Source organism: Mus musculus, chromosome 5 (assembly GCF_000001635.26).
Source record: "Mus musculus strain C57BL/6J chromosome 5, GRCm38.p6 C57BL/6J".
Lineage (NCBI taxonomy): Eukaryota > Metazoa > Chordata > Mammalia > Rodentia > Muridae > Mus > Mus musculus.
The window spans coordinates 110,274,224-110,286,570 of record NC_000071.6 but is presented as its reverse complement, the minus strand read 5'-3'; the positions used below and the strand labels follow the sequence as shown (position 1 = coordinate 110,286,570).

At 46.3% G+C, this 12,347-nt stretch overlaps 2 protein-coding genes across 3 annotated transcripts in view; one reads left to right on the top strand and one right to left on the bottom strand.

The window, feature by feature from the left end:
• Pole (polymerase (DNA directed), epsilon) overlaps positions 1–252 on the bottom strand; it is a 51,150-nt gene extending 50,898 nt beyond the window's left edge. Inside the window, exon 1 of the mRNA NM_011132.2 lies at positions 122–252. Coding sequence (NP_035262.2) covers positions 122–183 — 62 coding nt within the window. The 5' untranslated portion in view covers positions 184–252. The remainder of the gene's footprint in view (positions 1–121) is intronic.
• Positions 253–348: 96 nt separating this feature from the next.
• Pxmp2 (peroxisomal membrane protein 2) lies at positions 349–12,285 on the top strand. Of its 2 annotated transcripts, none has more exons than XM_011249418.2 (5): positions 349–687; positions 2,818–2,925; positions 5,190–5,374; positions 8,797–8,916; positions 11,943–12,285. In XM_011249418.2, the coding sequence occupies exons 2-5, from the start codon at positions 2,922–2,924 to the stop codon at positions 12,009–12,011; spliced, it is 378 nt and encodes a 125-aa protein (XP_011247720.1). In that variant the 5' UTR covers positions 349–687; positions 2,818–2,921; the 3' UTR covers positions 12,012–12,285. The 2 variants fall into 2 exon arrangements, with proteins under 2 accessions (XP_011247720.1, NP_033019.2); NM_008993.2 differs by having other exon boundaries at positions 403–687; positions 5,212–5,374.
• Positions 12,286–12,347: the final 62 nt, after the last annotated feature.

The following is a 12,347-nucleotide window of genomic DNA, read 5'->3' as shown; positions in this document are numbered from 1 at the left end:
CCGCGCCGCGCGCCGGGCCCGCTGTTTTCCCCACCCCTGAACCCCCGGACACCGCGCCCGCCCAAGCTTGCTCCGGCCGCGGCTACCGCCAGCGCCTTGGCAGCAGGACACCGGCTCTCACCGGCTGCCTTCGCCATCCGCGCCCGGCTCGGGGTGCCTCCGTCCACTGTTCCTCAGGACCATTGCGACGCTCCAAAGCTCCCTCAGGCTCCGGGGAGAATTTGGCGCGCTCTCCACGTGCTCTCGCGAGGCTACGGCTTCGGCCAATGAGAAGGCGCGGCCTCAGATGGACCTAGCCGGGGCCCGCCCCCATCGCCCCGCCCCGCCCCGCCCCGCCCCTCGGCTCTCCAATCCTCCGGCGAGCGCAGAGGGTGGGTCGCAGGGACCGGGGGAAAAGAGTGCACTAGCTGGCCGCGCGCGTGGCGGGACGGCCGGGCTCGCTGAGGGCGGAGGAAGGGCAGAAAATGTCAGGCCGTCCCCGCCCTGTGCCCTGTGTCCCGGGCCGGGTGCCCGACTGCCTAGCTGTTGGGTGGGCGCCCGGGGCGACTTAGACATCCGGACCGCGATGGCACCTGCGGCGTCCAGGCTGCGGGTGGAATCCGAGCTCGGGTCGCTTCCCAAGCGAGCGCTCGCCCAATACTTGCTGCTCCTAAAGCTCTACCCGGTGCTCACCAAAGCAGTCAGCAGGTGGGCGCCTACTGGGAAGTGGGGTGAAAAGGAGGGGTGCCGACAGGGGAGACTCTCCTGCAGGGGAGGTTAAGAGAGGGGGCGTCTGCAGACCAAGCAGCTCAGATATTGCCCGAGCAGCAGTGGATCTCAGCCTGTACGTCGGGAACCCCTTAAAGGTTGAACGACCTTTGTACAGGGGGTCACGTATCAGATATCCTGTATATCAGATATTTACGTTATGATTCACAACAGTAGCAGCATTACAGTTTAGAAGTAGCAGTGAAAGTAATTTTATGGTTGGGGTGACCACACCATGAGGAGCTAACTGTATTATTAAAGGGTCACAGCGATAAGAAGGTTGAGAACCACTGCTGTGGAGGAAGGCAGAGTTCTTCCTTAAGGTGCGACCCCGTTCTGCTTAGCCAGTAAGTGCTGTTTGTGTGTTGGGTCCCAAGCATTAGTTAGCCTTTGCAGTCTGAGTGTTGTGAAGACCCGCGAGTCAGGGACACATTCTAACCCTGAGCAACCCAGGCACGGTCGCTGGTGAACTCTGCCCTTTGAATTACATCGTTCGGTTTCCTAACGAGATATCCCTGTTTCTGTTCATTTCCATTAGTGCATTTTGTAGGTTCTGTATTAACTTAGCTTTTCCATAAGTGTGTGCAGAGTGCTTCCTGTGCGCGGGCACATAGCTGTGATCAGAACAGGCGCATAGACTTCTCTCGGAGCTAAGAAGAACGAGTCCATCTTCCCACCCCACCCCACCCCACCCCCGCAAAAGGCAGATAAATGTATAACTTAGAGCAGTTAGGGAAATTTCTCCTGGGTTGTTGACGTTGGTCAGAAGCACAGAGAAGAGAAGCGGTTGTTTACAGGGCACAGTAAGTGTAAAAGTTCTGGGGGAAGAATTCAGAGAATGTCGGAGGGGTGAAGAGAAGGACTCTGGTGGAGAAAATGACCAGGGAGAGTAGATAGGAAGAGGTAACCAGGGGTCAAGTCAAGAGGGTCCTTATGATCCATACTAAAAGTTTTGGATTTATAGCTTTTTAGAAGACAGCTGTGGTGGTTAAAGCTAGTTGTCAACTTGATAACATTTAGGAATTAAGCATGCCTGAGGGGCTTATCTTGATTATCTTCTTTGAGCTGGGAAGATCTGCCCACTAGGGGCGCCACCATTCCTAGTTGGTGTCTGACTGGAAGTGGAAAAAGTGAGCTAGCTGAACCGCACGCGTTTTCTCTCTCTTTTCATTGTGGGTGTGCTGTGAGGAGATCCTTCAACCTCCTGTTGCCTTCACTTCTCTGCCTTGATGGACTTGAACCTTTAACTGGGAGCTGAAATAAGCCATTGTTCTCTTAAGTTGCCTTTGTCTCATTTTTTGTTTGGTTTGGTTTTTGTTCATTTTGCAACATAAAAAGAAACTAAGAGCCAGGCGTGGTGGCACAAGCCTTTAATCCCAGCACTCGGGAGGCAGAGGCAGGCAGATTTTTGAGTTCGAGGCTAGCCTGGTCTACAAAGTGAGTTCCAGGACAGCCAGGGGTATACAGAAAAACCCTGTCTCAAAAACAAAACAAAAAAACAAAAAAAACACAAACAAACAAACAAAACAAAACAAAACAAAACTACAACATAGAGTTATTTGCTTAAATACAGCCCACAGACCATGTCCTTGTGAGGATCCCTCCTATTGCCTTTTACATCCATGCCTTCAATGGAGCAGCTGTGGGGATGTTGGAAGGCACACAGCCCCGCAGGTGGATGTCTCACTGTGCTCATCTGTGGTTTTCACTTTAGGTCATAGTGCCTCTATCTTCTGGGGCTTTACCTAACTTAGCAAGTTACTTCAATAGGGACTCATCCCATGATCTACACAGCAAGATCTTTTTTTGTTGTTGGTGGTTGTTTTTTGTTTTTGTTTTTCGAGACAGGGTTTCTCTGTATGGCTCTGGCTGTCTTGGAACTCACTCTGTAGACAAGGCTGGCTTCTAACTCAGAAATCCGCCTGCCTCTGCCTCCTGAGTGCTGGGATTAAAGGTGTGCACCACCACACCCGGCTCTACACAGGAAGATCTTACAGCAGCCGTGCTACTGCCATGCGGGACAGGCTCTTGTGTCTGCTGCTCATTTTCTGATTGTCTCTTCCTCTACAGCGGCATTTTGTCAGCCCTTGGAAACCTTCTGGCCCAGACGATTGAGAAGCGGAAAAAAGACTCTCAAAATCTAGAAGTCAGTGGGCTTCTCAGATATTTAGTTTATGGGTAAGTACCACAGAGATCTGCCTGCCAGCATTAGCCCTTCGGAATATGTTGGTTTAAAAAACCTAATTCTGAGGCTGGAGGATGGCTAAGCTAGCAGTGCTGACTGCTCTTATGGAGGACCCAGGTTTGATTCCCAGCTCCCATGCAGTTCATAACCTTCTGTAACTCCAGTTCCAGGAGGTCTGATGACTTCTGACCTCGTAAGGCCCCAGACACATATATGGTACACAGAGATATACCTGCAAGCAAAATATCCATGTACAAGAAATAGAAAGCAAAAAATTTAATTAAAAAAAAGAAAAAAATAATTGTTTAAGAAGCATCAGAGAAGCTGGGCGTGGTGGTGCACGCCTTTAATCCCAGCACTCAGGAGGCAGAGGCAGGCGGATTTCTGAGTTCGAGGCCAGCCTGGTCTACAGAGTGAGTTCCAGGACAGCCAGGGCTAACACAGATAAACCCTGTCTCCAAAACAAACAAAGACACAAACTTTGTGTGGATGTGTGGCATTAGAATTAAACCCAAGGCTTTGTATAGGTTACCACTGACCTCACGTATCATCATTATTTAGTTGGGTGTGGTAGTGCATGCCTTTAATCTCAGTACTTGGGAAGCCATCCTGGTCTCAGTGGTGAGTTTCAGGTCAACCAGAGCTACACAGTGAGACCCTGTCTTAAGCCAAAATAAATAAGTAAATAAATAAATAACCAGAAAGACTATTCCTGGGTGTGTGTGTGTGTGTGTATGTGTGCGAGCACATGTATGTGCCCACATGCATATGCATGCATGTGTAAATAAAAGAGAGTCCGAACCTCATATATCCTTTGGACTCTGTTGATCCCCTTGCCTCCTGAGTGCTAGGATTATAGATGTGCACCACCATATCTGTATAGCCCTGACTGTCCTGGAACTCACTTTGTAAACTAGGCTGGCCTCAAACTCAGAAATCCGCCTGCCTCCCGAGTGCTGGAATTAAAGGCGTGTACCACCACACCCGGCCTTTTGTGGGTTTTTTGTTTGTTTGTTTTTTGGGTTTTTTTTTTTTCAATGATGGGAATGAAACCCAGGATTGTTTGTTTGTTTTGCCTACTTGCAAAGTACTCTTGCATACTTGGGAAGTACTCTACCAACTGAGATTCACTCCAAACTCCACAAAAGCTTCCAAGAATAATAACTTGGGCCATTTATTAAAATGTTTAAAAAGCCACATCCCCCATACTTTGGCAAGTAAGAAGATCAGCTAAGGTACTTTAACACCTCTCACCTGATCTTGGCCTCCCAAAGACTTCCCTTGTTTGCCTTACTGTGGCCAAAAGAAAGTTCAATTGAAAACCTTGTTTATAGACTTTGGTAGAATTGAAAGACCCGGGTTCCTGCCCTTCCCTATATTACTGTACTTTGTGAAACTCAATCTGCTGGACTTGGCTCATTCCCAGGTGAACCAAGTGTGGACTAGAGATCAGCGCTTTAGGGAAGTCAGAGGTGATAACCAGGTTTTCTCTTGCCAGTTTCCCCTAAAAGCTTGATGAAAGGGCTGGAGAGATGGCTCAGTGGTTAAGAGCATGGACTGCTCTTCCAGAGGTCCTGAGTTCAATTCCCAGCAACCACATAGAGGCTCACAACCACTTATAATGGGATCTGATGCCCTCTTTAGACAGCTACAGTGTACTCATATGAAGAAAATAAATAAATCTTTTTTTTTTTTTTTTAAAGCTTGATAGAAATCTCTGGGAGCTGAGCTATGTTTGTCTGTTTCTCAGAACCTGTTAAATCAGGAGGGCACAGATGAGGACAGATGGCATAAATGCCTGGAACACAGAGGAGGCAGATGAGCATATACCTCAGCCAGGGCCATCATTGTGGCTGTCCCTGCTCACCAAATGGAAGAACTGGCAGAAGTCACTTCAGTCTTTTTGGGCAAAAAGACTTGCTGAAACTGACTGAAAGTTTTTAGCCGGGCATGGTGGCACACGCCTTTAATCCCAGCACTCGGGAAGCAGAGACAGGCAGATTTCTGAGTTTGAGGCCAGCCTGGTCTACAAAGTGAGTTCCAGGGCAGCCAGAGCTATACAGAGATACCCTGTCTCGAAAAACTCAAAAAAAAAAAAAAGTTTTTTCCCTCCCCCTAGAATATCTTTATAAATCTGTGTGGTCAGTAAATACTTTGGGGGAAGAAAAGAGGGCTTAGGGCTTAAGGTGAATCTTGGTGTGAGGACCAGAGATGGAAATGTAGAAAGAACCACAGTGATGCTCAAACCCTTGTGCAGCTCACACGCCTGTGGCGTCCAGGTTGTTTGTCACAGGTCCACTGAGTCACTACCTCTACCTCTTCATGGAATACTCGGTCCCTCCTGAGGTTCCCTGGGCCAGCGTCAAGAGGCTCCTGCTGGATCGCCTGTTCTTTGCCCCAACTTTTCTGCTGCTGTTCTTCTTCGTCATGAACTTGCTGGAGGTGGGTGTTTGTCCTGGCATGTACTGTATCTCCAGTTAAAGGCGGATTGATAGCCTGCTTCCTAGGGTGGCTATCAATAGGGCCCTAGGGTCTGGACTCTCAGCTTTCTCTTTTCTTTTCTTCTCCCCCTCCCCACTCCCTTCCTTCCTCTGTCCCCTTCCTTTTTCCTCTTTTTACAGTTACTTGAGGATCTCGTACGTATATCTAATGTGTCCACCCCATCCTTACTCTTACTTTTCCTTACCCACCTTCATGTGTTCACTTTTAAACCTACTGAGTTCACTTAGTGCTGCATGTATGTGCGTGGGTATAGGTCTCTTGGGGGTTGCATCCCTTAAAAAAATACTCTTTCCTTCCCAGAAACATTTCCAGGAGCTCCTTGGCTGAGGGGAAGACTTTCCAAACCTCTCCCCTATCCATACTGGGCTTTCCTGGCCAGGCCTTGTTTGGGTCTTACACATGGAGTGTTAGCGCCTATGAGTCGATGTGTACAATAATGCTGTCCTGTTCAGCAAACCGTGTTTCCCTGTTTTCTCTGTGTGTTTGTGTGTCGACGTGCATGGGCTGCAGGATGTATGTAGAGACCAGAGGACAGCCTGTGGGAGTTGGTTCTTTCCTTCCACTATGTGGGCCTCAGGGATTGAACTCAGGTCATCAGGCTGAACAGCAAGTACCATTTACCTCAACTTTCGGTTTTCATGTTTTCCATGTAAGTATGAGCACAGGAGTTTTAATGGAACCTGTCTGTCCTTAGTAAAGATTATGAGCCTCATAATCCATGTAGTGGTTGTTGTATGTGTCGTGGAACTGCCCTTAGGTCTCAGCACCACTTCTGCTCTCCAGGAGGCATATACGCTACTCTGTCATCGACTGACTTCCAGATACTGTTATAACTTTTACTATAGGTTTTTTTTAACTTGTATGTTTATATACTAATATGGTTCTAAGCCAAGCTTGGTGGCTTGTGCCTGTGATTGCCATACTCAGGAGGCTGAGAAAGGAAAATTGCCAACGTTCAAGGTTACCCTGGAGTACCAGGCAAGATCCTGTCTCTAAAACCTAAAACCTAAATAAATAAAAATATAAAAAGTTCACTAACACATGATTCTGAGAAAGGATGTATATAGGCTTTGCCAAAGAGACCTGTGCTGTTAAAAAAAAAAAAAAAATATATATATATATATATATGTATATATATATATATTTTTTTTTTTTTTGGTTTTTCGAGACAGGGTTTCTCTGTATAGCCCTGGCTGTCCTGGAACTCACTCTGTAGACCAGGCTGGCCTCGAACTTAGAAATCCCAAGTGCTGGGATTAAAGGCGTGCGCCACCACGCCCAGCTGTGCTGTAAAAATCTTGATGTTGCCTGAGATGTTGCAAAAATCCTTCCCCGAGACTTTGTAGCTATCAGGTGAGTATACCTTGGCTTGCTTGTTTGTTTTTATCCCTTTATTTGTAAGGTCAGATATTTTTATATGCCAAATGCTGTGTGTTCCATGAACTTTGCTTCTTTATATTAGTGGTTTTCACTTTTTATTCTTTCCTGGAAGGATAATTTTTGAGACAGGGTTTCACGTAACCCAGGTTGGCCTTGAATTTGCTGTGTAACCCAGGCTGGACTTACACTCCCAATCTTCCTGCCTCTGCCTCCCAAATATTGAGATTACAGATGTGCATATCTGTGCCATTTTTTTTCTTAGACTGACTTGTGTATTTGGATAGATTAAGATTAATAGTCCTTTTCACAAGTACAAGTATCAAATCAGTTTTCCATTTTTTAGGTGTTTCAAACTATTACATAAAGTTAGCTGTCTATGTAAAGGCAATGTGTAAACTTGTATAAAAAAGCTTGTATGTGTGTGCGTGCGCATATGCCTGTGTTTCCGTACAGAAATTCTAAAACTTCATAATCAACTCTGGTACTCTTTTTCTCTTTGGATTTTATGATGGAAAGATAATATAAATATTCTTAATACTACTTTCTAGTGATTGTGTGGTACATCTTTTTTTTTTTTTCTAGTCTGCATGTATGTCTGGGCAGCAGCTTGCTTGGTGCCCATGAATGTTAGAAGAGGGCATTGGATCCTTTGGAACTGGAGTTATAGACAGTTGTGAGCCTCCATATAGGTGCTGGGAATCAAACTGGGATTCTCTGGGAGAGAGTCAGTGCTTTTTTTACCACTGGACCATCTTCAGTGACCTGGACCAGCAGGCTATTCTTCAGGAACAGGGTCTGAAGTGGGAGGTATGGGGTTGTGAAATAAAGAAGATAGGGAAATTAGGACCAGGAGGTCATTCATAAGCTGATGGCTCATGCAAATAAGTTTATTAAAATTACAGCATCTTATATAGAGGTTTTGGTGGGGGTGAGACAGTGTCATGAACAGAGCTCATAGCAGCCTTGGGACTGATAACCAGAGCTCCTTTAGGTGGGAAGAGTTGGTTTCTCAGGATCTGCAGCTCCTCAGAGGCCCTGGCCCCCGGCCATTACTGGTTCTGTTTGGCTTATTCCTTGTTTTAGAGAAAGAACTGTGTTCCTTCTCCATACTTCAGGGCCTCAGGGAAACCTAGTTGGCCTGGCTCTCAGCATTCTAGCTCTTGTTTGATGCGTCTTGATAAGAGTCCAAGAAAAGTAATTTATACTTTCCTCTTCTGTCTTTTGAGTTTCATATTTGTTTACAGGGGAAGTAGACCTCTGTTTCCATTTGTCCACTTATATCGCTTATTGTCTCCCACTTACTGTAATCCTCAGTGTTTCAAAATAATTTTATCATCTTCTCACTTTCATAAATACAGGCCATTAGTTAGACTCAGTTCTTTTTCTGGATTTTCAGTTTCATTGCATGTTGATTTGGTTTTTGTATTACTTTCATTTTGTTTCATTTTTTTTTTTTTACTATTGTTTGTAGATTATTTTAATTTCTATAATTTTACAGTTTTTAAAAAAATAACTGTGGCAAAAAGCAGGTGCTTCTATCCATTTTCAGTGTGGTTACTCTTAATACATTCATTCTTTCAGAGAGCATTTATTTGGGGGTCCTCTCTTAAAAACTGATAAGTTTTGACGGGAAAGTAAGCATCTTTGACAGTTACTGTAGGAAGCCACAGCACAAATCATCATCAGATAGCTATAAGGAGCTGATGGGGACAGACACCACCCAGTATGGGAGGCAGCGTGTCCCTGAGCTGTTATCACTGAAGATTTTCCACCAGGACAGTTGGCTCCTTTTAGCTGCAGAGTAGTGAGTGCAGGTGTGTTTTCAAATATAGTACAGGTTCTACAATTCATCAAGGTCAGGGTACCACACTACAGTTGCTATGGATGGAAGGGCCACACTACAGTTGCTATGGATGGAGGGGCCACACTACAGTTGCTATGGGTGGAGGGACTGCTCACAGCCTCCCTTCCCTTCCCTGCAGGGGAAAAACGTCAGTGTCTTTGTTGCCAAGATGAGGAGTGGCTTCTGGCCCGCACTGCAAATGAACTGGAGGATGTGGACACCTTTGCAGTTCATTAACATCAACTATGTGCCCCTGCAGGTGAGACTTGCTTGTCTTCACTGAAGGCCTTTGTCACTTTTTTCTAACAACTGGTAGTCTTCTCAAGCTACGTTGTCACCCGTCTCTGGAGGTCTGGTCTACCATCCCTGATCACTGTCCGTGAGCTCTGGATTCAGAGCTGGAAAGTTGCACAGAGACTCCCAAGCAGCTGTTTCATCCTAGTGTTTTCTAGTCTGTGTTGCTTCAGCTTCAGCTGAACAGGCAGATATAACAGTCAAATGCAGTGGAGCAGGTGAACAGGAAAGACCATGGCATGGAGCAGGGTCTTCAAAGGGCTGGCTGGTCAAAGAGAAGGCCCCTTGGAGGTAACCGGGAGAACTGCAATGCTTATAGGCACAGAGATGCTGCTGAGGAAACTGCCTGCTGAAGGATGAGTGAAGCTGTTGACTTTGTACAGTGCAGAGCACAGGAGAGTGGGCAGTACCTATTGGTTCAGTGTTGTACAGTGCAGAGTGTAGAAGAGTGGGCAGTGCCCATTGGATCAGTATTGTAGAGTACAGAGCCCAGGAGAGTAGGCAGTACCTATTGGTTCAGCGTTGTACAGTGCAGAGCACAGGAGAATGGGCAGTACCCATTGGATCAGCATTGTATAGTGCAGAGTGCAGGAGAGTGGGCAGTGCCCATTGGATCAGTATTGTATATGCAGAGCACAGGAGAATGGGCAGTGCCCATTGGTTAGGTGTTCTGCAGATACTATCATGTGTGCACTGCTTCAGGCTGCTATGTACAACTGTCCTTGTGCCAGGCCCATCCCCTATGTTTCCCTAAGACCTCCCTGCAACTGGAAGGGCTCACAGTCCCAGTAAGTCTACACAGTGGGTGGCAGGATCCTGCTGAACCCTAAGGGAGAAGGGCCACCCGAGATGCAGACTTTTCCTTCTCTAAGGGCATTCTTCTTCTGGCTCTGGGTTTGATTCTGCCCGGGGAACCAGCACAGTTCTTCCAAAAATTGGTAGTAGGTACCTCTGCCAAGTTCCAGACCCAGGAGCTAGGTCTGTACACACTGAAGAAAAAAAAAAAAGGTGAGAGCATTGATAGCCAAGTTTCCAACCAGGGCTATTCTTCTAAACAGGTCTGTCTTTGGCAGCAATCCTAGTCTGTTCCAGGAACTTAATCCTCTTCTGTGCTGTGTTAAACATCTTTTCTATAGGAAGCTCACAGACTAAGGGCCTACTGAAGGAGGAACAGAGTAGGGTCAGCATAGGACTCCCATGGGGTAAAAGAAGAGGGAACTTGGCCAGTGTGCACACACATACAACATTTATACTATAAACATACATACTACGTAGACTACACTCTATACATAGACCACATTGTGCACACATACACACAGGGGGTCAGGGAGAGAGAGAGAATGAATGAATGAGTGAGTGAACACATATACACATCATTCTATACATAGGCCTCATTTTATACTACACAATATAGTACCTATCCATATGCCTCACTTCATAAATATTACTTAACAAGCACACACCAAGACCGCCCACATTCGTATATGCATACATGTATCACATAGACCACAAAGTAGGAAAAAACAAGTAAGCATTTCAGATAGAACAAAGGGCTGGTCAACCATAGCAGAAATAGAAGGAATTTAACCTTCACCCCCTCCCCAAAAAACCCCAAGCAGATGTCCAACTTGAAGTAACCTTACCAGTGGCCTTCCTAAGAGCCATATTGGGATGGATTAGGAGCCAAAGCCAGATTGCTCTAACTTGAAGAGTGTGTGGGAAGCATACACTTCACAGCTCAAGGCAAGCATGCTGGTGCCTGTAATCCATCACTCTGGAGGCAGAGGCAGGAGGACCAGGAATTCCAGGCTGATAGAGAGGTCTTGAGGTCAGGAAATAATGTCATGGTTACAAAACTATGTTATAAACCTGGGTGTGATGGTGTACACCTTTAATCTCAGCAGCTGGGAGGCAGAGGCAGAGGCAGGTGGAGCTCTGTGAGTTCAAGGCCAGCCTGGTCTACAGAGTGAGTTCCAGGACAGCCAGGGCTACACAGAGAAACCCTGTCACCAAACCAAACCAACCAACCAACCAACCAACCAACCAAACCCAAAACATTGTTACGTAGAGATATGGCTGCCTCTGAAATGGGTGGACATTCAGGTCCAGAAAGAGGGTCCCCCAGAGCCATCTTAGGAGGGTGAGAGAATGGGGCTTCCTGGGTAAGTAGAGAATTATGCTTAGGTGGGTGCTCTTTCTCTGTGACTTCAGAGAGTTGATATGTATGGTCAAAACTGCTTGGCCTTTCTCCTCTCGGTCTGAGCAGAGAAGCAAGTTAGGTATTTGGAAGAAAATAAATTTCTGTGTTAAGAAGAAAACCCTCTTAAATAAGGTTAAATAGGGAACCCTCTTAGTTATGGGCCTGGGACTGTTTTGCTCATAGTACTGGAATCTACACTCCAGGAGTCCTAGGGAGACAAAGATGACAGACCCTAAAAGGCATCCTGGAAAGATACAGAGGGATTGATGAGTCGAGGAATGGGGAGGCTAGAAAACCGCTTCAAAGCAGGGGTATGAGGTTAGGCTTAAGGTTTTAGTTTTAGAAAGTTGCACAAGAGTGCTTGAGGGACAAGGAAGTTATGCATCAAGTATTGTTAAGCACTACCCTGTGCTCCAGTGCCAAAGGCTCATAATTATCAAGCTAGGGAAAGATTGTTATTGTCACAGAACTGTCTGCCTAGAAGAGATAGCACCTGACTGAAGGTGCTTTCAGGTAGGTTAAGTCTGGATGATTGGAGCAGGTACTGGGGTGGTGGTGGGCTAGGCTGATCCCAAGTCACAAAGAACATCGTTAGGAGAGGGTGATTTCTACTCCTACCTCTGCTGAACTCTAACAAACCTTGTTACACACTAAAGGCTCTGGGCATCCAGTAGTGGGGAGGTAGATCAAACAGCAAATAATTGAAGGGATAAATTCCATCTCGGGTGACTAATGTGTGAGGGATGTGGTCAGGATTCCCACTCAGGACTTAATGATTGTTCTCTTGGCAGTTCCGGGTGCTCTTTGCCAACATGGCAGCTCTGTTCTGGTATGCCTACCTGGCGTCTCTGGGGAAGTGATGTCAGATACACCGCGGATGGGGTCTGGGGAGATCCATCCACCAGCAGGAGAGAACAGAATCCATCATTAAGGACACCATCTGGCTAATATGATGTGATTCACGATGCCTTAAAATTACAGAGGGAGGAAATGTGTGGGTGTCAGAATCATGTGCTTCAGAGAGTCTTGGTGGAGTTAGTCTAAGTTGTCACTGTGAGCAAAGAGATTATCTTAGTTGTCACTGTGAACAAGGAGATAAAAGGTCAATAAATGGTGATGCAGCTGTGTCTGTAATGGGTGTGGTTTCTCAGCACAGTTGCTGTTGCTTGGAGAAAAAGGCATAGCCAGATGTCTTT

Bases quoted from the DNA above. Each gene is read 5' to 3' on its own strand.
- Pxmp2 (NM_008993.2), top strand. From the start codon at position 566: ATGGCACCTGCGGCGTCCAGGCTGCGGGTGGAATCCGAGCTCGGGTCG. The intron at 2,926-5,211 runs GTAAGTACCACA...TGTGGCGTCCAG, and splicing joins CTCAGATATTTAGTTTATGG to GTTGTTTGTCACAGGTCCAC. The intron at 8,917-11,942 runs GTGAGACTTGCT...TTCTCTTGGCAG, and splicing joins TCAACTATGTGCCCCTGCAG to TTCCGGGTGCTCTTTGCCAA.